The following is a 21,952-nucleotide window of genomic DNA, read 5'->3' on the forward strand; positions in this document are numbered from 1 at the left end:
AAATTTCCTGGAGAGGAGGGAGAAAGGAGATTACAGAGTGCTGACAAGCTCATGGGATGTTTCTGAGGTGCCCTGCAAGCTGTCAGGCTCTGATGAGCCTCCTCCAGAGGCTGCACGGAGAGCAGGGATCCCGTGGCACAGTCCCTGCTGGGCTGCGGGGATGAGACCGTCAGGTCACGCTGGACTGAGTCACCTGAACCTACCCGTTCTCATCAATCATTCTGGCATGAGGAACAAGTAATCCTCGGGGAAAGCTGGTTTTTGGAGGCTGCTGAATTGTTCTTGGCACTGCTTGGGAGAGCTTCAATTCACTAGAAAACCCCAAGCATTTTAGTATCACCAGAATATTTGCTCACAGGATGACGAGTCCCGCCACGAAATGGGATCCAGCCTCTGTGTCGCCCCTTCCCAGGAACACTTCCCCTCTGCCTTTGCCATGTCGAGGGGGAAGGATGCTGAGAGCAGCCAGGCCACCTCCTGCACAGGGTGACGTGGCCATGGGGGCTGGGGACACAAGACCCACCTCGCCTGGCCAGGAACTCCATCAGGAGCTGGACCAGCCCTGAGCCATCAGGGTGGGATGAGCAACCACGCTGTGGGTCCCCAGCCTGCCCAAGCACCACCATATCCAGGTGCCATCACACCAGGGGGTTAATCCTCACCTTGTCCCCATGCCACTCTGCTGTGCCCTTTCCAGGTGCCAGCCAGAAGCAGCTCCAGCCACCTCCCAAAGTGTTGGCCTTGGCTGTGGGCAGCCACATCTCTTCCTTGGGGCCACCTCAGAGCCTGTTTTTCCTTGGCCCAGGGAAAAACGCCTAATTATTGCTTTTTTTTTGCCTTTCCTTTCTTCTATTTTAAGATCACAGGCCTAAAATTAGCTCTGCTCGCACAATGGGGCTCTGAGATTTAATCCCTTCCCCAAAAGCTGACAAAATAAGTTGGTTTGAGTCATTCCTACAAACTCCTCAGCTGCCAAAAGAAGTAAAAAAACAAACAAACAGAAAGTGCATGGGGGCCAAACCACTGTGTCCAGAGGGATTTAAAAGCAGCTGCACCTGCACCAAACCATCTCCTGCACCCAGCCAGGAGCTGGAGCACTCAGAGGGCTCCTCTCCCTCTGCAAACCCTCCACTGTGCTGTGGGTGCCACAGACGCTGCTCAAACACTACTGCAGCTTCTGGGGAGCACAGTGAAGAGCCAGCAGACACAAAACTGCCTGCGTGGGTGGTGGTTACCAGGAACATCGTGGCTACGGCTGCCTCCCCCTAAAATGCTCATGGGGATGGAGCAGGCAGAGAGATGCTCAGGGCTCAAAGTCTGTGGGGTGCAGGGAGCTTACACAAAAAAACCAGAGAGGGATGTACAGTGGGATCTGACCCTGCTGTGCCTGAAGCCCCTGGTGAGTGTTCACCACGTCATCAGGAGCAGAATTAGCCCTGGCTCAAGTCACAGCCCTGGTACTGATGCACCTCAAGTGCGGGTGTGAGGCTCCTCCACACCTCAGGCTGTGAGGTGGGGTAATCGCACAGACCCCGCTCACAGCAAAACAATTAGTTAATATCTGTAAAGTGCCCTGGAGTTAATTAATTGCCATTAACTCATTAGCCAGATTTTGACCTCCTAAGCCCAGCTTTAAGCCCTGCCCCGCTAGGCAGGGGCTGGTGCGCTCAGCCAGCTCTGTGTGTGCCCAAGTGGCTGCCCCGGTGCCCAGGCAGCGCTACCTGTGCCCCTCGGGGTGCTCCTGCACGGCTGCACGAGGCCATCCAGCTGTGCCATCCTGCTCACCCTCCCAGGGGTGGCTTTGGGGCTGTCCCTGCAGGGATGCAGCCACCACGCTGAGCGCTGTGCGTGCCGGAGCTGCACCGGCCCACCGGGGGCTGGAGCAACAGAAGCAAATTCCCATCTGGCACTGGATTACCTGCCATATGCTTCCCATGGGAACGTGCCTGCCTGCAGCTCGGCACGAGGGGGGAGCTCACCTTCCCTTGCACCCCAGCCCTCCCTGCCCATCCCCGCTGTGCTGGTACCTGCCCGAAAGCAGCAGGGTAAAAAACACCACGGTGAGAGGGGACATCCATGTCCCCCCCCTGTGTGTGCAGACCCCTGGGCATGTCCCCCTCCCCAGTAAGTGATGTCCCTCCCAGCATCACCTGAGGCTGCACGAACGCTGCTGGGTGGATGCAACACCCGAGGGCTGCAGCTGCGTCCCTTCCACGTCCCCTTCTCCATCCTCAGGATGACATTGGATCAAAGCACTGCGTGGGAGTTGGGAGCCACAGCTGCTTCCCCAGAGCCCACAGCCCCTGCCCATTCTGCCAGATCCTGTGGCACTTCCAGGGCTCAGACCCCGAAGGTCTTTCAGGGATGCTGCAGGCAACAGCCAGCATGTGATGCTGGTCCCTGCTGGAAAATCACCTGCCAACCCTCTGCAGGAAACCTCACCATTTGATTTCACGCCAAAGAGATCCCTGCTGTGCCAGCAGCAAGTCCCACAAGCAGCAAAAACCCTTCCCTTCACAAAAACACCCCGCTCACTGTCACGCACAGCCACCCTTCCCAAGTGGCTTTCCAGGGACGATCCCAGATTGGCCATGGAGCAAAACCCACAGCAGCAAGGTGTGCAGAGCCCAGGCCTGACCACCCCACAACAACTCCCTGAGATGCCTACAGTGGGCAGAGCCCAGCTCTGGCCACCCCACGCCAACTCCCCAAGACACTCATGATAGACAGAGCCCAGCTCTGGCCACCCCACGCCAGCTCTCCAGGCCGCCCGCTGCGGGCCGGCAGCAGCCCCGGCACGCGAGACCGCGGCCTCGGGAGCAGCCAACAACAACAAACTCGGTTGTGAGCCACAAAGGGAAAAACTCGGCGAGGAAACAATATTCAGCTCGACTCTTCCCGAGCCCGTACTGTAAATAACGCCGCGCATGGGTTTGTTTTATTTGTTTTAATTATGAAAACACAGCCCGGATTGTCCTGCTGGCTTGGGCAGGCTCCGTCCCCGAGCAGGGGAAGCGAGTGACACCCCGCAGAGCCGCTGTGGCCGGCAACCCTACAATAAACAACGGGCCCACCACGCCTCGGCCCTGCCCTGCAGAGTTCTGAGCCGAGCAGAGCCTCAGCAGAACCTTATCACCCTGCCAGGCTGAGCCCAGCCTGTGGCCAGGGGCCAGCCCAGGTGGCACGCAGAGGCCAGTGGTGCCAGAGTCCTGCGACAGCTCCACAGCTGGGAGGGAGGGAAATGAGCCCCCAGAGAAAGGAATATTGCACAGTTCAATGGCTGTTTCCAAGGCAATGGTGTCTGGGTCAGTCCTGCATGTTGGGGTTACAGGCCTTCCCAAGATATTCATCCCTTCCTTATTTTCCACAACTATCTCAACAGCAGATTGTCTCGCCCGTGTTTCCACCACTGCTGCCATTGTCCTGACACACCGTTGCCATTGCCCCACACTCCTGCTGGGCGACTGGGCCAAGCAGGAGGCAGCTTCTGAAATGGTTTTCTTTGCGTCACAACAAACCTTTCCTTCTCTTGCTTCCTCCTCCTGGTCCAGTCTGGGATGGAGGGTCCAGCCCTCACCTCCCGTCACATCCATCTCAGTGCATGGCTGGGCCAGGAGAAAGCCAAGCAACCCGAAGCCGAGACAAGCTTCAGACACAACCAAGTTAAAAATACATATTTTTCAGACTAAAGTTCAGTCCCCAAATGGCAAGAGAATCCAGGAAAAATGCAGCAGGCCCGGCTGGTGGCCAGCTTCCAGCACGAGCACCTCCCTTCGGAGGAATCCAGCGAGGAGTCTCGACTAATCCACCCAGGACACACCAGCATTTCTTCCTCATATTATTGGGTTGGGTGGTTTTTTTTTTTTCCTCTTTTTCGTTTTTTCCGTCTGCTCAGCAGATTTGGCATTTGCTGGGAAGGCGCCACAGCCACAGGGAAGGAGCTGGGGTGCCGTGTTGAGGGGGATGGAGGGACCCTCTGGAACGCTGCGTGCTCCTGGCACCAGCCCAGGGACTGCAGGTAGGAGCGGCTGGAAAAGAAGGGACCAGTGCAAGAGTCGGGAGCACGGCGCAGGCGCTCGGCACTCACACTGAACAAACACGCAACGTTATCCCCGTGCCTCAGTTTCCCTGCCCTCACAGATGTGCTGGGGGGCAACACAGGCACTTGAGGGGAACGAGGCCATCGAGGTGACACTGCCAGCACACAGTAGGACGGGTGCCCAGGCACCTCCTCCAACCCCAGTGAGGACTCAGGTCTCCCCCCGAGACCATCCTACCCCACCGCTGCCTCCACAACCTGCTCTGCCCCCGCTCCCTTGCAATTCCCAAACTGCACCCCAAACCCCCCCTCACCTCACTCTCTACCCCTGCCTCTTCCCAGCTCTTCCCCTGATAAGGTCCCACATGTTTCCCAGGAGGATTTTTGCCCAGGGCAGATCCACCACCCCACTGAAGGCACATTCCCGCAGCTCCACCCGGGGGGTTCCCTTGTGCTGACTGCAGCAGCAGGATGGGGACAGGACACACAAGGCCTTGCCCTCCATATCAGTTCCTTACTGATAGGGAAGGAGAGGAGCTGGGGGCTTACACCTCATCCTCGGGGGCTCAGCACCAGCCTCTCCCCAGCCCCTGACCCAGGAGGAGCCGCCGCTTTCGGGTCAGCAGCAGGCGCTGCTCTCCCTCCCGGTGAGACGCCCCCTGAGGAATTTGCACCTCATTCCTTGACACCCGTTTTAATTATAGGTATCAATTTGGCTTGTCTTTCACAAGAGCCGTGAGCTAATTTCCTGCTCCCCTTTCTCTGCGAGGGGTTTGTGAGCCACTGGATCCCTCCCTGCACAAGCAGAGGGCGGTGGGCTCTGCCAAAGCCCTCCCCAAGGGCCGAGGCAGAAACTCCCAGCACTGAAACTGTCCACTGGGACATCCCAGGATGATCTTCAGAATTTCAGCCCTGGTTCCCTGCTGCCACCCAGAAGAGTCTACAGGCAGCAGTGACACTGAGATATGACAGGTGTTATCTCTAAAGCCATGTGGCTCGAGCTCCCTGCACACAAGGATGCTCCATGCTCGCCCACCAGCCAGCACAAGCTCCTCCAACAGCAAAATGCTGATGATGTCTCCAAAATCCTCCTCCAACAGCACATCCCAATGCTGCAGCATCCCGCCAGGCTCTGCAGGGAGCAGGTACACCCCAATGCCAGCTTGGTTTTCCTCCCCAGCTGCTCCATCACACCACTGCCCCATCCACCCATCCCTTCCCGATGGAGTTCCCTTTGCAGGGTTGTGGGTTTGAGTGTTGCTGTTGTTGTATTTTGAAACATAAACTCATTAATTTCAGCCTAATGAGGACTTCATTGGCTGGGGATTATCATTATTCAGCTCAAGGAGATACAAATAAACATTCACGAGCTCTGCAGTCTGTGAAAGGATCCTGATCCTACTGATGGCTCCCACCCCAGCACACACCTCTCCATCCCCTCCTGGCCAGACAGGTCATCCCACTGCCATCCACCTTTACCCTCCCATTCCTAGATTTCCCTGTCTCCAGCCCACAGGCTGGGAACCCCACAGGGCTCAGGGAAGGGACCCTGGGCTCACAGCAGCCACACCACACCACTCTGTTTGCTTTAATTTTTAATCAAGTCACGAGATGGGGCGGATGCTGCTGGAAATAAATCATCAACCACAACAGCAATAAAAGCAGCCCAGCAGCCTCAGCTCGGACATGGCGAGCACAGGACCAGCGGCCAAGCCACCACTGTCCCATCACTGACAGGGTGACAGAGCAGCTCCTGTGCCAAGCAGGTTGTCACCGAGGAAACAGTGACAGGGCTGCACCAGGAAAGGAAAGGCAGAAGCTGCTGCAGCCAGTCAGGCCAGCTGCTCAGCCCCGCATCACCGGGAAAAGGGATCCAGGATTGCGGCAGTCCCTGCGATCCCTGCCCTGGGGACACACATCCCTCCTCGCTCAGGGCTGCCATCTCCCCTTTCCAGCCTCCTCCCGTCCCAGAGCCAAGGGGAAAAGGGGAGAGCAAATCTGTGCAAGTCTCTCCCACGCAGGGTGCCAGCAGAGCTCCTCTGCAGGGATTGAGCAACGTGGGGATGAGCCAGCAGCATCTCCCCAGCCCTCACACCATTCACTGCCCTCACCCTGCACCACGGCACTCAGCCCCCAGCAGCTCCTGCAAGCCCACCCAAGTGGATCCCAGGAAATAAAACTCCTCCCTGCCCCTGCCCAGAGGATTCCTCTGCAGCAGGCAGGATCTTGCCAGGCTGGAGCCCCGAGTCATTGCCTCCACACCAGGGTCCCTCCAGCCCCCGCCCAGCTCGCAGCAGAGGGATGTTCTCCCTTTCTTCTCCAGCAGGATTAGACACACTTCTTTTCTCTCATTGCTTTTCAAAAGAGAGCCTTTTTATCACTGCTGATCCCTCGGGGAAATCTTTCTTTCTCTCTCTCTCTTTCTCTCTCTCATGCTTTTATAGCTGGGACAGTGGGAAAGGAAGTTTTCCTTCATCTCAATCTCCGTGCTGACAGGCACGGGCACAGCGCAGCCCCCCGGGACCCCGTGTGCCCCCAGTTAAAATCCCCGGCAGCTCCCAGCACCACAGGCCCGGAGAACACCCAGCAAAAACCCTCTCTGAGCCATTTCGAAACCCACACTTGCGAAATCCTCATAAAAACCCCAGGCAGAACCCGGGAGCAAACCCAGCTCAAGGCAGCTACAGGTGCTCTGCCCTCTCCTACCTGCTCCCAGCTCTCTGGAGGCTCCCATTACATTTTCCAGCGTTTCTTAAATGGATTTTTTTTCTTTTTTCCCCCTCCCTCCTCCCTCTTCCTGACTGCTGCAGAACAGATCGAGCCAAGGAGAGGAAACCAAAGCCGGGAGCTGGCAGGGCTTTAGACACGCACGGCACTTTTAATGGAGCGCTCGCATGCGGACGGGGAGAACATGCCCGAGTGTGCGTGGGATCACGGCATGAGCAGCTCGACACAGAAACAAGTAAAGCCAGCGATCCCTGAAGTGCTGTCAAAAGCTCCAAGAACCCAAAAAGTGAACTCGTGTTTTTTTCCACCCTCTGAGCTCTCTCCGTTACCGAAAGCAGGGCCCGGGCCGGTCGCAGATGGCGTGTTTTTTTAATTATTGACCATGTTGCAATGTTTTCTCTTTTATTTTTAGGAGGCCCTCTAAAACTATAGAGGAAATTATCCAAAAGAAGTTTGTTCAAACGGCCTGTCAGTTTGAGGAAGTGAAATTAAACCAGAAAAAAAAAAAAAAGAAACCCCAGCCCTGAATCCTAATAAATCACACATCCACACACACAAAATTGGAGAACTCTGGGCATGCCTCCAAAGCCAAGTAAATGGATGATAAACAAAACAAACCTAGTTCTGCCCGGTAATAAAGGCTTCCACAGTGGGAATTTCTCACCCGGGAATCACTTCCACCTAGGGCACAGCTGGTGGCACATGGGGAGCTTCCCCACTCTCCCACTGAGCTGCGCCTGCAGGGGCAGCCAGCGATGCCATCCCACGCTGAGCTGCTCTCCACGGACACAAATCCCACCCTGCATGAATTTCCCTCTGTAAATCCCTCTCCAGGGGAGCACGCCCTGGCCCCGTCCCCGCTGAGGATGGGTCGATCACCCTGTGACACAGAGAGGTGGCTGCTTGGTTGTGCTGCTGTCACCAGCACAGACACCACTCCAGCACTGGGCTGGCAGTGGGGACCTGCTCAGGGCTCACAGACCCACCCAGAGCAAACACAACGCACGCCTTGGAGGGGGGAAAAAATCTGCAAAGCAAAAGCAAGGGAAAGGGCAAATGGAAGAAGGATGAAGATGCTGAAATAAATCCCACCAGGCACTCAGGAGGCTAAAGCAAGAGGCAAAATCAGAGTGTGGGACAGCAAAAACAGCAGTGCCAAGGCCCCTTTCAACCTCCAGATGCAGCTTCCCATAGGTGAAGATGTTGCAGAGTGATGCCCATCCCTCCCCACCCACGGGGTTCATCCTTTGAGGCCACACACCATGAGAGACAGCAGGCCAGGGACACCAGCTGTGTCCTGAGGAGGACAGTCCAGGGACCCCAGCACAGCCCCTACATGCCCAAAGCAGCATTTTGGGGGGCCACAGCTGGACAAAGAGCCGAGGGTATGACAGCAAAGCCAGTGGAGGAGTGGGCACGTGCAGTGATGACCCCAGGACCAGCTGGCACGGTCCTCATGACCACCCTGGCATGGCCACCAGTGAGCCCTCGCTGCAGGGAGCTGACCCCAGGTGGGCAGCCCACGCTCTCCCCCATTCCCTCTTTACCTTCCAGCAGACATTGCCACGAAACAGTTAAAGGTTTCTAAGCTGGGCTCTCCAGAGGACTCCAGTTAAAAGTCCACCGGGCATTTTCCCATGGTGGACTTTACCCTGGCGCGCGGCCGCGATAACGCACCCGGAGGTGCCAGCCTGAGAGAGACCAGCCACCAGCCCTGGCACAGCAGGGCGGGGTGGCACCAAGGCTGGCGACCCCTGAGAAACCCTCAGGACCCTGCACAGGACAGAAATCTGCAAACCAGAGCAGCATTTTAGGGTTTGGCAGTGTGAGGAGCATTCCAGAAGCAGTGCTGTGCTATGGGGCTCCTGACACAAGGGCTCACACACCTCCTGCAGGAATGATGTGCCTGCCCCCAAGGAGCCCATTCCAGCATCTCCAGCCCAGAACATGCTCAAATTCCCCCCTGGCAGAGCCCAGGGATGTCTCTCCCCATTCCTGAGGGAGAGGCAGAGACAAGTGGCACTGCTGTCCCTGCTGGGAACAGCCACCTGGCTCTCCTCTCCAAGGTTGTCTGCAAATCCTCTCTCACCAGGACAGCATATACCATTTTTTAAAAGGTGGATGATGTAACCAACCCGTATTTATAATGCTGAAAACATCCCAAAGCTCCATCTCTTCCAGTTCCCAAGCACACAGTGTTCTCTTAATAAAATAATTGCAATGATGAATAGCTCCTTATAATGTTCTTCTTCTGCAGCTACTGACTGGGCCAAGAGCTGCGATGGAAAGTCCTTCTCCTCAATGAACCCTCAAGGTACATTCAGGATTTTACCTCCTCAAAGCAAAAAGGGCTGAAAAATTGGAGAAGTGCTGCCAGTGCTGTTCCATGCCATCCCACCAGGCAGAGAACATCGAAATCCCTCTCCTCCAGCTCAGCCCCATTACTGTCTTAATAATAAAGTCAGCAAATCACTGCAGGTCAATCCCAGCCCTTGGTTAAGCTGACGCAATCTTGAGCCCGCTCGATGCAATCAATGCCGAGCTCCAGATCCTGCCACAGGGTCCACAAAAACCCACCCTGACAAAAGCTCCTCTGCCCAAGGGTCCGTGGGAGCCCCAAAACCAGCGCTGGGAGCTCGTTCCCTGCGCTTTGGAAATCAGGCTGCGGATTTAATCCCTCGCTGCAAGTCCTCATGTGCCCGTGATTTCCACACTGACAATTACAGGGCAGCTCAATGCACTGGGGTTGGCTTTTTGGTTGGCTTTTTTTCTCTTTGGCAGAGTCACTTCTACCTTACTAATTTGTAAAGGTGCTTTGATTCAGGAGCGCACTGGCTCTGCCTTGCCTTCCCACGCAAAGCTGGCTTTTACTCCCAGCCAGGGCCAGGCTCTCTGGGTGTTTTCCCAGAGTTTGTGCTCCCAAAGACTCACAACTGAGCAGCCAAGGAAGAGCCCTGGGAGTCGGTGGCAGAGAGGGACCTGGGATCAGCCCTCATCCAGCAGCTCGGGGGACTTCCCATAGCCTGGGAGAACTGGCAGGACCGGCTGCTCCCACCCTGCAGGCACATCCCTACACCCAGCTCCAGGCTCACCCCTTCCTACCCAGCACTTTTCCGCCCCAATGTGCTCTGTCCTCCTCCCACAGGGCTGGTTTGGGGTCCCCACATTTTGGGCAGGACTAGAGCATCCCTCTGCTCTCAGGGATGAGCCAGCATAAGCTTCACCCCCCATGGTACTGCTTCCCAGGCTGTATCCTAAGGTTTGCCTGCTTGTACACCCCTGAGAAGAGCTTTGGGGCTCCCCCAACACCATTCCTGGGGTGCTGCTGAGCTCCAGCAAGCTGTCCCCAGGGCAGGCTGCACCTTCCTGCACCTTCCAGCATCCAGGGGCAAATACAACTGCTCCAGGAAAGAGACCTGGAGGATTCCTGGACCAGCCCCACATCCCCTGCACTGCCCCAGGTTCTGGGAAGGCGCCAGGAGAGGAGGAGCCTCCCCGTGTGTGCGTGGGTGGGGGCTCCAGATGGGCACCTTGCTGTTTGTTACCTGCCACCCAGGGCCTGCTGCAAGAAATCCCTGCCCTGCAACATTTCCTGCACACACCTAGAGGCCGTGAAACCTCGCCAGACGTGGTTTTCCTCGCCTGCCCAGCCTCACCTCCCACGGCCCAACACTGGGACAACCGGAGGAGTGCCTGGGTGCCCGCAGGGAGCGGCACCCAGCACCCCTCAGCCATCCCAAGCGGAAAAACACGGTGGGAAAAGCAAGCGCCCGAGCCCAGCAAAGCCCCATGGCCTCTGATTTCCACAGACCAAACCTGCCCCACGGGTGAGGCCCAAAAAGGGAGCAACCTGCCGGAAGGGAATTGCTGGTTTTCCCCCTCGGAGAGGAGGGTGACACCCCAAGGCAGAGCTACACCGGGGCTCCAAGGCACGGCAGCACCGCTACCAAAACACAGCTCCAAACACTGCCAAAAACCTCTTAGCCAACAACATCTGTGTCTCCCAACCCTACAAACAGCAGAGGAGCGCGCTGGCAGGGTGTAATTTGGGGTGCCAGCATCAGCCACCCCAAATTGCCATCTGGGGGCCTGCTCCCAGTAAGCCCCAGCTCAGAACCGCTGTTTGAAGTCTCCCACATTTGCACACTACAGGTACCCGCTGGCCTGGGGCCAGGCTATCTCCAGCTGGGATCAGCTAAGCCTTCCTAAGTGCTTAAATAGGGGCCTGCAGGTAATTGTCCCAGGAGCCTTAACTCTTCCTGGAGCCCCTCTGATGTTCTGGGCCCTGATGAGGAGCACAGAGTAGAAAACCAGCAAGGATAGCAACGGTAGAGGATGTGGATTTAGGGCAGCACAGGTCGCTGCATCCTGCCCTTCAAGTCCTATTCCCAACTGCTTCCCGGGATCTGCCAGAGTATCCTATAAATAAATACCACGGCAGGGGCTGGGGAGAGCAGGCTGTAAAGCACGAGGCATTAGCACCCAGGCTGGCACGGCTGGCTCACAGCGTGCCCAAGCAGCCAACCACGATTTGCTTAGGGGTGCAGAAAGTTTTGCATTGCCCCAGCAGGAAGGGAGCCTGGGTGGCCTCTGTAGGTACAGGAAACCCCTTTCTATCACACACATCACTCTGCTTCCTCTGGATTTCTTTAACCTTTCACTCTTGGCCTGATTTATGCTTTCACACTGATTTTTGCACACGTGCATTTCCCTCCTCTTCGCCGCTCTGGTGCTGTGGCTCCACACCAGCAAAAAAAGCTGGCAGGCCTTTGGCATCCGGCTGCCCAGAGCCAGAATAATCCCTGCAGGGAAACCTCCTGCTCTGCCTCACTCCAGAGGAGCTGGGGTTTTTGCAGGAGGAGGGGAAAATGCTGTGTCCTGTGTTGTTGTGCTCCGGGGCTGAGCAGCCAACACGCAGCTCCAGCCCACCCATGGGATCCATGCTGGGCTGCGTGTGATGGGGAGGCACTGGAGCAGCTAATCTGGGACCCCAGGGACACATCCCAGCAAAGCAGAGATGAAGATTCTGCTGCAGAGGCGTTGGGTGGTGAGCCCCAGGCTCCAGCACAGCCCAGGGCTGATTTTTCCTGGCAGACAAGGAAAAGAATCCACGAGCAGCTCAGTCCTGAGCCCTCCAAAGCATCCAGGCAGGACGCAGCAGGCAGCACCCCATCCACAAAGGGCATCCCCAGCACCACAAGCACGTGGAGCAGTGCCCAGTGATGCCATCAGAGGCAGGAGGACATGAGGACAACAGGGACACAGCCTTAATGTCACCTAAAGGGCCTCTTGGGTGGGAAGAGGAGCGGCTTGTTCCCAGTCTCCACGGGGATCCTGGCACAAAACGAGCAAAACATTGGACTGTGTTGGGAAATGCATCGGCTTCCTGGGAGTGGAGGGGGAAGCTGAGGCCAACAACTCCAAGGCACTGTCGGAGCAGGGACAGCAGCACAGAGCCCAGGGGAAAGCCTGGGGAGGAATCTCAGCTGAAGCCAATTCTCCAGGCCCAAACTGGGGGCATTTTAATCCATTCAGCTGGATAAATACGGAGTGTGGGAGCAGGTGGCTCTGGTGTCACCAGCCATCACCAGGGAGGAGGGATGATAGAGCCAGTGCACCAACCTGGCTTTCCATCCCTGCTGTGCTGTCCTAAACCCCACAAAACAGCCTGCTCAATTGCATCCTTACAGGAAAAATGGGAAAACTCCAAAGTGGGAGCAAGCCAGGAAAGCATCTCTTCACTCCATCTGCATGGGACAGAGGCCACCCTGAGAGCCACCAGCTCGCAGGGCTCCCCCAGCCTGGCACGGCCACCAAAAAGGAAATGAAGTCGCAAAGGTTATCGCTTTGGTGTTTGACTGAGCATAAAAATCCCGCTCTGAAAACAAAAACAAGGAAGAGGAGGACAAGGAGAGCAGCAAGGGAGGAGAGGGGCAGCGATGCACAGCCCCAGAAAAATGGGAGAGGCGGGTGCAGGGGCTCACCCCACACCAACACACATCTCCACGGCAGGAGAGTTTCCCAGGAAAATAAATGCAAAGTCTGTTATAAAAGTTTATCAGCGAGGAAAAGCGAGCGCGCCTGACTACAGGATAGAGATGTCATTATTTTCATGCATCTGCCTTACCCAATTTTATTTAGTTGCTTTCTGCACCATTTCATGCTCATTCTGCTGCTGAGCTAGACAATTGCTTTATAACTCTAGGGTGCAATTTCACTGTCTGTGAGCCACACGCATGCACGCGGGGGCTGCGCCGGGATGGAGCGGGGAGCTGCACCTCCCTCCCTCTCCCCACACCCTGAGGTTTGGGAGCTCGCCTGGAGAGGAGTTTTCTTCATAAATTTGAGGGAAAAAAAATTAAATTAAAATGCTAAGCTGCTATCTTTAATATATTCTGGGAGTGTGGGGGGGGGGAGCAGCCCCAGTAAGCAGCGGCTCCCCATTAAGGCTGAGCAGGATGAACTGGAGGGCAATCTGCTCTCTCACGCTACGTGAATGCAGAGAGACTGAGCCCGGCAGGCTGCAGGGCAGGAACGCTGTGAATCACACTGGATTTTTATGATCAATTGAAAGTCACACTTGAACAAGTGCAGGTCAGCAGGGAGGGTTGGTCACGCAGGTGCAGAGCTCCGAGACAGCGGCTTTCAACTCGCTCCAGTCACCTGGTCCCTCACAGGCCTTGGGTACCCTCCTTGGTACTCCTATTTCCTGATCCCCCACTAAACATCCCCCTCAGGGCTGCTGTAGGGTGTGAGGGGTCTCCAGAAGCAGCCCCAGCAGTGTTGGGAAGCAGTGTGGGATCATGGATTTCCCCACCACAACACGCACGAGCATCCCCAGCATGAGCCGGTACCTGCTCCACGCTGTCAGACACCACGGCTCCTCCACACCAGGCAGAGCCACGGCTCCCCAGGCCTGATAAAATCACTCATCTCACACAAATGGGGCAGTAAAAAGAAGGGGTGGGGGCAGAAGGGGAGTCCAGTTGAGTCTGGTAAGGATGACCAGTGCAGAAAGGGCGTTTCTTATTCTTTGATCTCCCTTTTCCCAGAGCTCCCACCTGCACACAGGTCTTTGGGAGCAGGGCAGGGAAGCTGCAGCACTGGCAAACCACCCTCACCCATCCCTCACATCCCCAGGAGCAGCCAAATAGCTCCTCCAGCTTGATCTGATGCCCCTGGCTCTGCTGCTGCCTCTCTGATCCAATTCTTCTCTGCCACCACTCACCCGCCCAGCTCCTGCATCCCATCCAGTGCCACCTCTGTGTCTCAAGGTGAATTTTGGCTGGAAGCTCACCCCCTCTCCTGCCACCTCCATGCCTCAGGCTGGGTTTTGGCTGGAAGCTCACCCCCTCTTGCACTTCTCCTTCCGCTCTTGCCTCACCACTGCCATTGCCTCACTGCGACTCTGGAATGGGCACGTAGGAGACGCGCTGCTCACAACAAAATCCTCTCGCAGCAGCCCACAGAGTTCACAGCAAATAAAAAAAAAAGAAAAGAAAAAGAAAAAAAAATAGAAAGAAAGAAAACAACTCTCCTCCAGCGCTCACTTGTCAGCCAGAAATGGAAAAACAATAATCTAATGTTTCTGCCTTCCCGCCCAGCTGAAATGAGACGGGGCATCCCTCCCTAATCCGCTCCTGGCAGCACAAAGGATCTGCTCCGGGAGCTGAGGGGGCTGTAAATCTCAGGGGGCTCCTTCAGCTCCCCCTCCCTGGATTTTTTTCCTTTCTTTCCCAGGTCTGTAAAGCTGAAGAAAGCCAAAACTCCACAAAAGAGGAGCCCATGAAAAGTAACAACCAGCTGGGAATCCCATTAACATTTTATTGGTCCCCAATACCGCTATTGCCCCTTTTATCTCTTGGCTCTGCAGTGATCCTGCAGCTGATGGGATCCAGGGAAAGGCTCAGGGCTCGGACAAGACCCAAACCCAACTACACCACCAACCTCCACTCATGGCCCATCCAAGATAACAAATCTTCGACCAAAAAATCAAATCCCCCAGGCTTTGGAAGAAGGAGCAATGACCACAGCGCGAGGGATTATCTCCTGATAGAGCAGAAGGGGATGCCAGCCCTCATCCTGCTGCTTAATTAACCGAATCTTTAGGATGTTTCTTCCTTGCCCTGTGCTTTGGGAGCACCTGGCTCGCCCACAAACCCCACCTGGGAGCTTTTCTTTGCTCTTGGGCCAAAAAGCAGCTTGTGGGGAGGGGGGTTTTGGACCCTGCAAAGCCCAGGAGAGCTCAGTGGAGCTGTGATCCCAGACAGATCAGCTCTGCGGGGCTGGAAGCCGCCGGCCCAGCCGAGGTTTCACAACCACCCCACGCCCTCGCTCCGGGCCCCGTTCCCAGCTCAGACGCTCCCGCGTGCCTCAGTTTCCCACCCTGTATCTGTCTCATCTGGGCAGACGAGGAGTTTTGAAGGCAAGATCCATCCCCTCCTGATGTGCAGAGGCAGGAGCTGGCACGGGCACGGCTGCAACCAGAATTACAGCCCCAAGGTGCAACCTTGGAACTTTTACTGTGGATCGCAGTAAGAGAAAAGGGAAACAAGAGGGGGGAGGAAAAAGAAGCCCAAGCGTTTCGTGCTTACAAATGGTCTGTTTGAACAGGATTATTTTTTAACTCCACGTTAAACAAAATTTCAAAGGAGAGGAGCTGCATTTGGGCTTAATTTGAGCCCTTTCTTCCCTTTCTCGCAAGGGAATTGTTCCCTGTTTATCTCGGAAAACACCCTCCATTTTGTAAAGCTCCCTCTCCTCTAAATAAAAACTCAGGTTGTTTCCTTGACTTTGCTTTGCTTTTTCGAAGCCAAACCTTGTCAGAAAAGGCAAGTCCTCACAGCCAGTTTCCATCTCAACAATAGAGCATTTTCCCAGGCTAAATTGCTTCTGTCTGAAAATCTTCTGGCAGTTTGAGCTGGCTGGCATGTGTGGGGATCCTTCTGTAGGGTTTTTTAAATCCTTATTTGCAATATTATTTCATCTGCTTTGCGCTGCCTTGATGTTCGAGCAGCCTTTGGAGAGACACAACCGCTCCTCCCTCCTCCTCCTCCTCTGTCCTCCCTCCAGGCACACGCTTCCCTTTGAGGAGGAGGAGAGGGGAGAAATAAAATAAAAGACAAGCAAAGAGGAAAATGTCAGAAAGCTGCTTTTTGTGCGCGTGTCAAACGTTCAAAGTTATTCCAGAGTCTAGTCTTTAAATGTAATAAAATACAGCAACTCCTGACAAAATCAATTGAAATAAAACCACCCAGGCTGCCTCCCCTATTGCTTTGTAGCTCGACTGACTTGGAGAGCCCACCTGGGCCTTTTAGGAAGCAATTAGGGAAGTGCTGGGATGGATCCCGCGCCGGCTGCGTGCGCGTTCCACCGAGCATCCCTGCACAGTGCTGGGCATCCCTGCACGGTGCTGGGCATCCCTGACACTTCTGAGCACCCCTCCACAGTGCCCAGATCCTTCCACACCCCCAGCACCCCTCCACACCACAGGTCAGAGCGAGGAGAGCCCCAGTTCCTTCCCCCACCACGAGAGGTGACGACGGCTTCGACACGGGGATCAAAGCCAGAGAAGGATTAATTAGAGCCCAATTAGGTTGCCCAGCTCGAAGGAAAGGTCCCTGCAGCACTTGGCCAGCAGGGGTTTGAGGGATCCCAGGTTTTGGCTCAGTGGAGGAGCCCAGCTGGGGCACAGGGATCCCTCCATGTCCCCACACCGTCACCCGTTAAGCCCCTTGCCAAGGGCCACCACCTCTTGCTGTCTCACTCCCAGGATATTTATAGCAGGAATGATTCGGGGATTTCAGGCAGCTTGGGAGCCTTAGGGAATACTCTGAGCACACACAACCCCTGGGAAAAGGCACCAGGATGCTCACAGGAACACGCAGCCTGTGAATGAGGCAGGACCAAAGCACACCCCAAAGCTCCTCTGTTTGTTTCTTTCCTTAATCATCCTGCAAAAAACCCTAAAAAATCCAAAATCCAGCCGGGTGCCATATGGCAACCGACCCCTGCTCCCAGAAAACAATACTCAACAAAAAGGTTTTTAACCCATTTCTTAATAAATATTTCTTTTCGCCTCAAAGATGTGGGTGGGACGAAGCCAGGGTGTATTTTCCAGTGAAATGTTTTGATTCCCCCCTTGTTGTTTTTTTTTTTCCCCTCAACAGGAGCAAAACGCCAATAACAATATTTGCAATGAATAACTCAAATTCTGCGGCTTTCTCCCCCACTCTCTTTTAAATAAATAAAATGCCCTAAATTTGAGAAACACAAACGCTCCTTCCAACACAGCAGGACGATGTGGAATAAACTCGGGGACACTCCGAGGATTTATTTCACTGTCACAGCCCGGATTCTGGAAAAGGCAAAAATTCCTTCCTGGCTTGTTTTGCATATGTCAGCGAGGAGAGGTCGAGCCCTCCACGAGGCTCCAGCAAGAGACACCAGGACACAACCAGACTTTACCTCCTGCTCCTACCAGCCCCTGCTCCAGCCCAGCAGCGCCACGGAGCCAACCAGATGTGGGGCAGAGGATTCCCCCTTCCCCACTGGGATGCTCCGATGCTTCCTACATCTCTCAGAAGTTCTCCTCCCTGCGGAATTTCACATCAGCTGTGAATTTCTGAGGGGATAAAGAGCAGAACTGAGCATCTCAACCCACACAGAGGCTCCCACCGAGGAGTTCTGTGCAGCATCCAGGCTCATCCCGGCCACACGCCCAGGGGATGCAGGATGGAGGTGCCTGATGGATGCTCACAGTCCCACACGGAGCAGCCCCCGAGGCCCTGGGCTGTCCCTGCTGGACACGGCGGGTTGTTTTGCTGTCTTCCTCGGAGGCGTTCCCGCTCCGGCCCCGGCAGGGCCGAGCACGGCACGGACAGTCCTCACCCCACATCCTGAGCAGCTGCAGCCGGCCCTGGCACGGCTGCAGGGTGGGAAGAGGGACTCGCCGAGGTTACAACCTGCTGGAGTGACCTCCGGAGGGAAGCGCCGGCCTCGGATGCCCATTAACTGTTTCTTCCCCCACAAAGCTGAGCCTCGAGGGAGAGCTCCCCGAGCCCACCACCCCTCTTTTCCTCCCCAGAGATACCCAGGGAATGGGCAAAGGGAAAACAAAGCACTAAGAGGATTGTTAAAGTCAGAGAACAAGCAGCCACCTGAAGAACCGAGTCCTTGGTTTGCACATCAGTGCCCCGTGAAAGCCTGACCTCGGCCCATGCACCCCACCAGAGGTGATCCCCACAGCCTCAAAAGCACTTGCAGCACAGATTTTTCTACATTTTTCCTCCTCTTGGAGACCCAACATAACAGAGAGGAACAAAAGCAGGACAGCCCTGAGCAAGCTAAGCCTAGTAAAGGCAGGACGCTAACTCCAGATGGCTCTAAGGCAGCATCTGCTGGACCCTGAGGTGTTTTAAGCCTCAGCAGGGCTGTGAAGGTACCCGTGCCCACAGCTCCCGTGCCAGGCTGCAGGTTGTCCTGGCAGTGGGATGGCAGACGGGTGACAGCAGCCAGCCTGGGAGATGCCCAGGGAGGTGCTGTCCTCACAGGGAGCCTCTGGCTGGCATCTGCCAGCAGCTCTCCAGAGAAGCAGGAAAATGAGATACTACTATTAAAAGTGCCCAGTGCTGGCCACGCTTCCAGCCATGACATCAGTGAGGTTATCTGAGTCTAACCATGGGCAGGACTTGGCCAGGAACCACCACCAGGTTGGCCTTGCTGGGCCAAACTGAGCTGAGATTCTGATGGGGATGCAGGAACGGAGTCGGATTTTGGCCGTGTTTCTGCTGTTCCCCAGCTCAGGCCTGTACTGGTGTGCAGGGAAACAAACCCCGCAAGCTGGGCTGTTTTTGTCCCCTTGGTTTGCCAACACCAGCTCCCAAAAATGACATGGAATAGGGTTGGTGAAACACCCTGGGACTCTGCAAAGTCAGGACCTGGTGGGCTTTGGACCATTCCACCTCTAAAGAGTGGCTCTTCAGCTCTGCTCTGGTTTCACTGGGAAGGTCTCAGTTCACATTCTCCTCAATCCTACAAACTCCTCACAAGCTTTTAGACACAACCTGCCTGCACTGCCCAGAGCAGGACCACAATCTATCCCTCCAAAACCTGCAGCACCCTTTGCAGCCAAAGGGATTTTTCCCAATAATCCATGACCAAAGACCAGCGGATAAAGTTTAGGAGTCTCTCCTGCAGCAGCACAATCCCAGACCACACACCCCAAACAGCTCCCACAAGCAGATGGACTTTCTCCTGAGACGAGGATGAGAAGTTTTAACCTCCCCCAGCGTGGCTGTCCTGGGGGCTGCCCTGTTTTCCCTGGGGATGCTCCTGGCGTGCTGCACACATTTCTAGATGAGCAGATAGATCAGTTGTTTTCCACTTGAACCAGCATGAAAACCCTTCCCCGAGCCAGCAGTGACACAGACTCTTCCCCTCCTACCCCCTCAAACCAACCTGACTAATAACACAATGGATTTTTTAGCATTTACAGCACAACAGGAGAGCTCAGGACTGACAGAAAATACAGTTAACATATGCAGAGGCCTGAGCCTGCCCAGATCAAGAGGCTTGGACTGTCTTCCACAGGAGCATCCAAGGAAATGTGAATCCCCCAAACAGCGGCCCCTAAGGTTAAACCACCCCAGTGTGGCCAGAGAGGCACCTTCTACTGGGATGAGCCCCAACAGCTGCACTGCATCCAACCAAAAGGAGCTGGTTTGATTCGGAATCAGGGCCTGCTCTGGGACACACTGCAGGTGAGATGCTTTTGGCCCCAGCAGCATCTCCCACCTCCCAGCCCAGCCACTGCGGGCACTGTGAAATTGTGATTTTTGAGGGCACAGAGATGCCACCTACTGCTCTGCCAGCCCACAGGGCCAGGGTCTCCCTGCCAAAGTCCCCAGACCACCACAGCCCTGGAAACCCTCTCAGCAGGCTGGGCTTGCTGGAGATCCTGGGATGGTTGTATTTATTCTGCTCGTTGAAAGGAACAACTGAAACTGCAATCCGTAAACAAAACAAGCAAAAAAACATACTAAAAAAAAAAAAAAAAGAGAGAGAAAGAATGAAACAAAACACACCACCGAAGGCTGGAGAGGCTGAGCAGAGATTTAAAGCCCTGAGAAGGGATGGTCTCGCTGGCCATGGCTCGCTCGGCCGGAGGCTGGGAGCCACGGGGCTGAGCGGGGACAGGGATAGCAGCATTCGCCCCTCTTCCCCCTCGCCCGGACTTGGCGCCAGGCGACTTCGCTCAAACTTTTCTTCCCCCCACCCCGAGCACTGAGCTCTGCAATATCACTTCTCCTGGAAGCGAGACGCAGGAGGCATTCGCCCTTACAAGCCAGGACTTGACTCAGTCACCGAAACGACGGCAAACTCCGGCTGGAAATAGGTTTTAAAACGCAGCTAAAAGGAGGGGGGTGGGGGGGGGGGGGGGGGGAAATAAGAACAAAAAGGCAGGAGGGTCCCAACCGCGGCGGGTCTGGGAGCCGGCGATGCGAGCGGAGAGGCCGGCGCGGGGTCCCCGCGGGCGCTGCCTCCCCGTGCCCGGCTGCGCGCCCCGGATGCCGCGGGGAGAGAGGGAAAAAAAGGAGAAAAGTCAAAAATTAAAGAACAAAATAAACCGAGGGGAAAGGCAAGAGGGGGAAGCACAGGCTGCGCGCTGCCGAGCCCCGAGCAGAGCCGGCCCCGGGCGGGGATGGGGCTCTCCCGGCTGCCGCTGCCCCGTTCGAAAGCGCCGCTGGGGCCGCTGCCCGACCAGCCCGGCGGGGCTCGGTCCGGCCCAGCTCGCCTCGGCTCGGCTCCCCGCCCGGGGCCCGCCGTTCCCCCGGCTGCGCCACGAAAAAAACAACAGCAAACCAAAACAAAAATACCAACTCAAAGGCAGGGGCCGGGGGCAGGGGCCGGGGCCGGCCCGCCCGCCCCGCGCTCGCCGCGGCGCTCCCCGGGGAAGGAGCGAGCGCATCCCCCGCCCGCCGCCCCCCGGTGCGCGCTGCTGGAAGGGGCAGCGGAGCCGGAGGGGGGGGCGGCAGGACAGGCGCTGATTTTATCGTCCTGAAGCACCCCCCACCCCCCGCGGTAGGAACGGAGAATCTCTCGGAACAGAACTCACCCAGCGGCAGGAAGTGTTTGGTGTCCATGGCTGGTGCTTAACTCATGCCAAGGGGCTCGGCGAGAGCGGCGGCGAAAACACACAGGCAGGGCGGGCGGAGGGGAGGGAAATCAGCGCGGGGGGAGAGGGGAGGAGGGAGGAAAAAAAAAAAAAAAAAAAAAACACCCACGGGGAGGAGGAGGAGGAGGAGGAGGAGGGAGGAAGGGAGAAGGAGGAGGAGGCAGCGGGGAGGCTGCAGCCCCGCAGCGGCCCCGCAGCGGCGGCCCCGCGCAGCCGAGGCCGCGGAGTTGTGGCAAACTCCAACAATGTAACTCCGCCGCTCGGCTCCGCCGGGCGCGCCCGGCTCCGCGCCGGGGCCCGCGCAGGGGGGAGCGGGAGCGCCGCGCCCGCCCCGCAGCGCCCGCCCGAGCCGTGCCGAGTGAGCCGAGCCGAGCCGAGCGGAGCCCGAGCGCAGCCCGAGCCGTACCGAGCCCGCCCGAGCCGAGCCGAGCCGAGCCGAGCAGCGCCGCCCCGCGCCCGCCCCGCCGGCCCGCGGAGAGCGCTGCGCTGGTGGTTGGTGGTGGGGTGGTGTTTGATGGTTTGTTGTGTGTTTTTTTTTTTTGGTGGTTTTTTTTCTTAAAGTGATGAGGAAAGGGGAGGAAAATAGAGTGGGGAGAGAGAAGGAAAAAGAAAAAAAAAAAAAAAAGGGAAAGCAAAAGGGAGGAGGAGAAGAGGAGAAAGAAAAGAGGGGGGGAAAAAAGAGGTGGCGAGGAGGGGAAATTGGAGATGGGGAGGAAGGGGAGAAGATGAGGAAAGGAGAGGGGGAAGAGGGAAAGGGGAAAAGGAGAGGGAAAAGAGAGAAGGAGAGGGGAAAGAGAAGGAAAAGGAGAGGCAAAAAGATGGGGAAAGAGGGGAAAAAGAGGAGGAAGGGGAAAGAGGTGAGGAAAGAAAGGGGGGGGGGGGTGGAAGGAGGCGCGTAGCGCTGCGGTGGCAGCCTCGGGAGGGGGAGAAGAGGGGGTTCCTCGAGTGATGCTGAGCAATGTCAGCTGTGCCCAGCCCCGGAGCAGCCAGCGAGCCCCTGAGCCCTGTTG

General features: G+C 56.3%; 1 protein-coding gene across 1 annotated transcript in view; it reads right to left on the bottom strand.

Moving 5' to 3' along the window:
* Window positions 1-21,283, bottom strand: part of RXRA (retinoid X receptor alpha) — a 96,960-nt gene extending 75,677 nt beyond the window's left edge. The window contains exon 1 of the mRNA XM_082295340.1: window positions 20,883-21,283. Coding sequence (XP_082151466.1) covers window positions 20,883-20,910 — 28 coding nt within the window. The 5' untranslated portion in view covers window positions 20,911-21,283. The remainder of the gene's footprint in view (window positions 1-20,882) is intronic.
* Between the last annotated feature and the right edge of the window lie 669 nt (window positions 21,284-21,952).

The sequence above is a fragment of the Coloeus monedula genome (genome assembly GCF_965178545.1).
Source record: "Coloeus monedula genome assembly, chromosome: 21".
Lineage (NCBI taxonomy): Eukaryota > Metazoa > Chordata > Aves > Passeriformes > Corvidae > Coloeus > Coloeus monedula.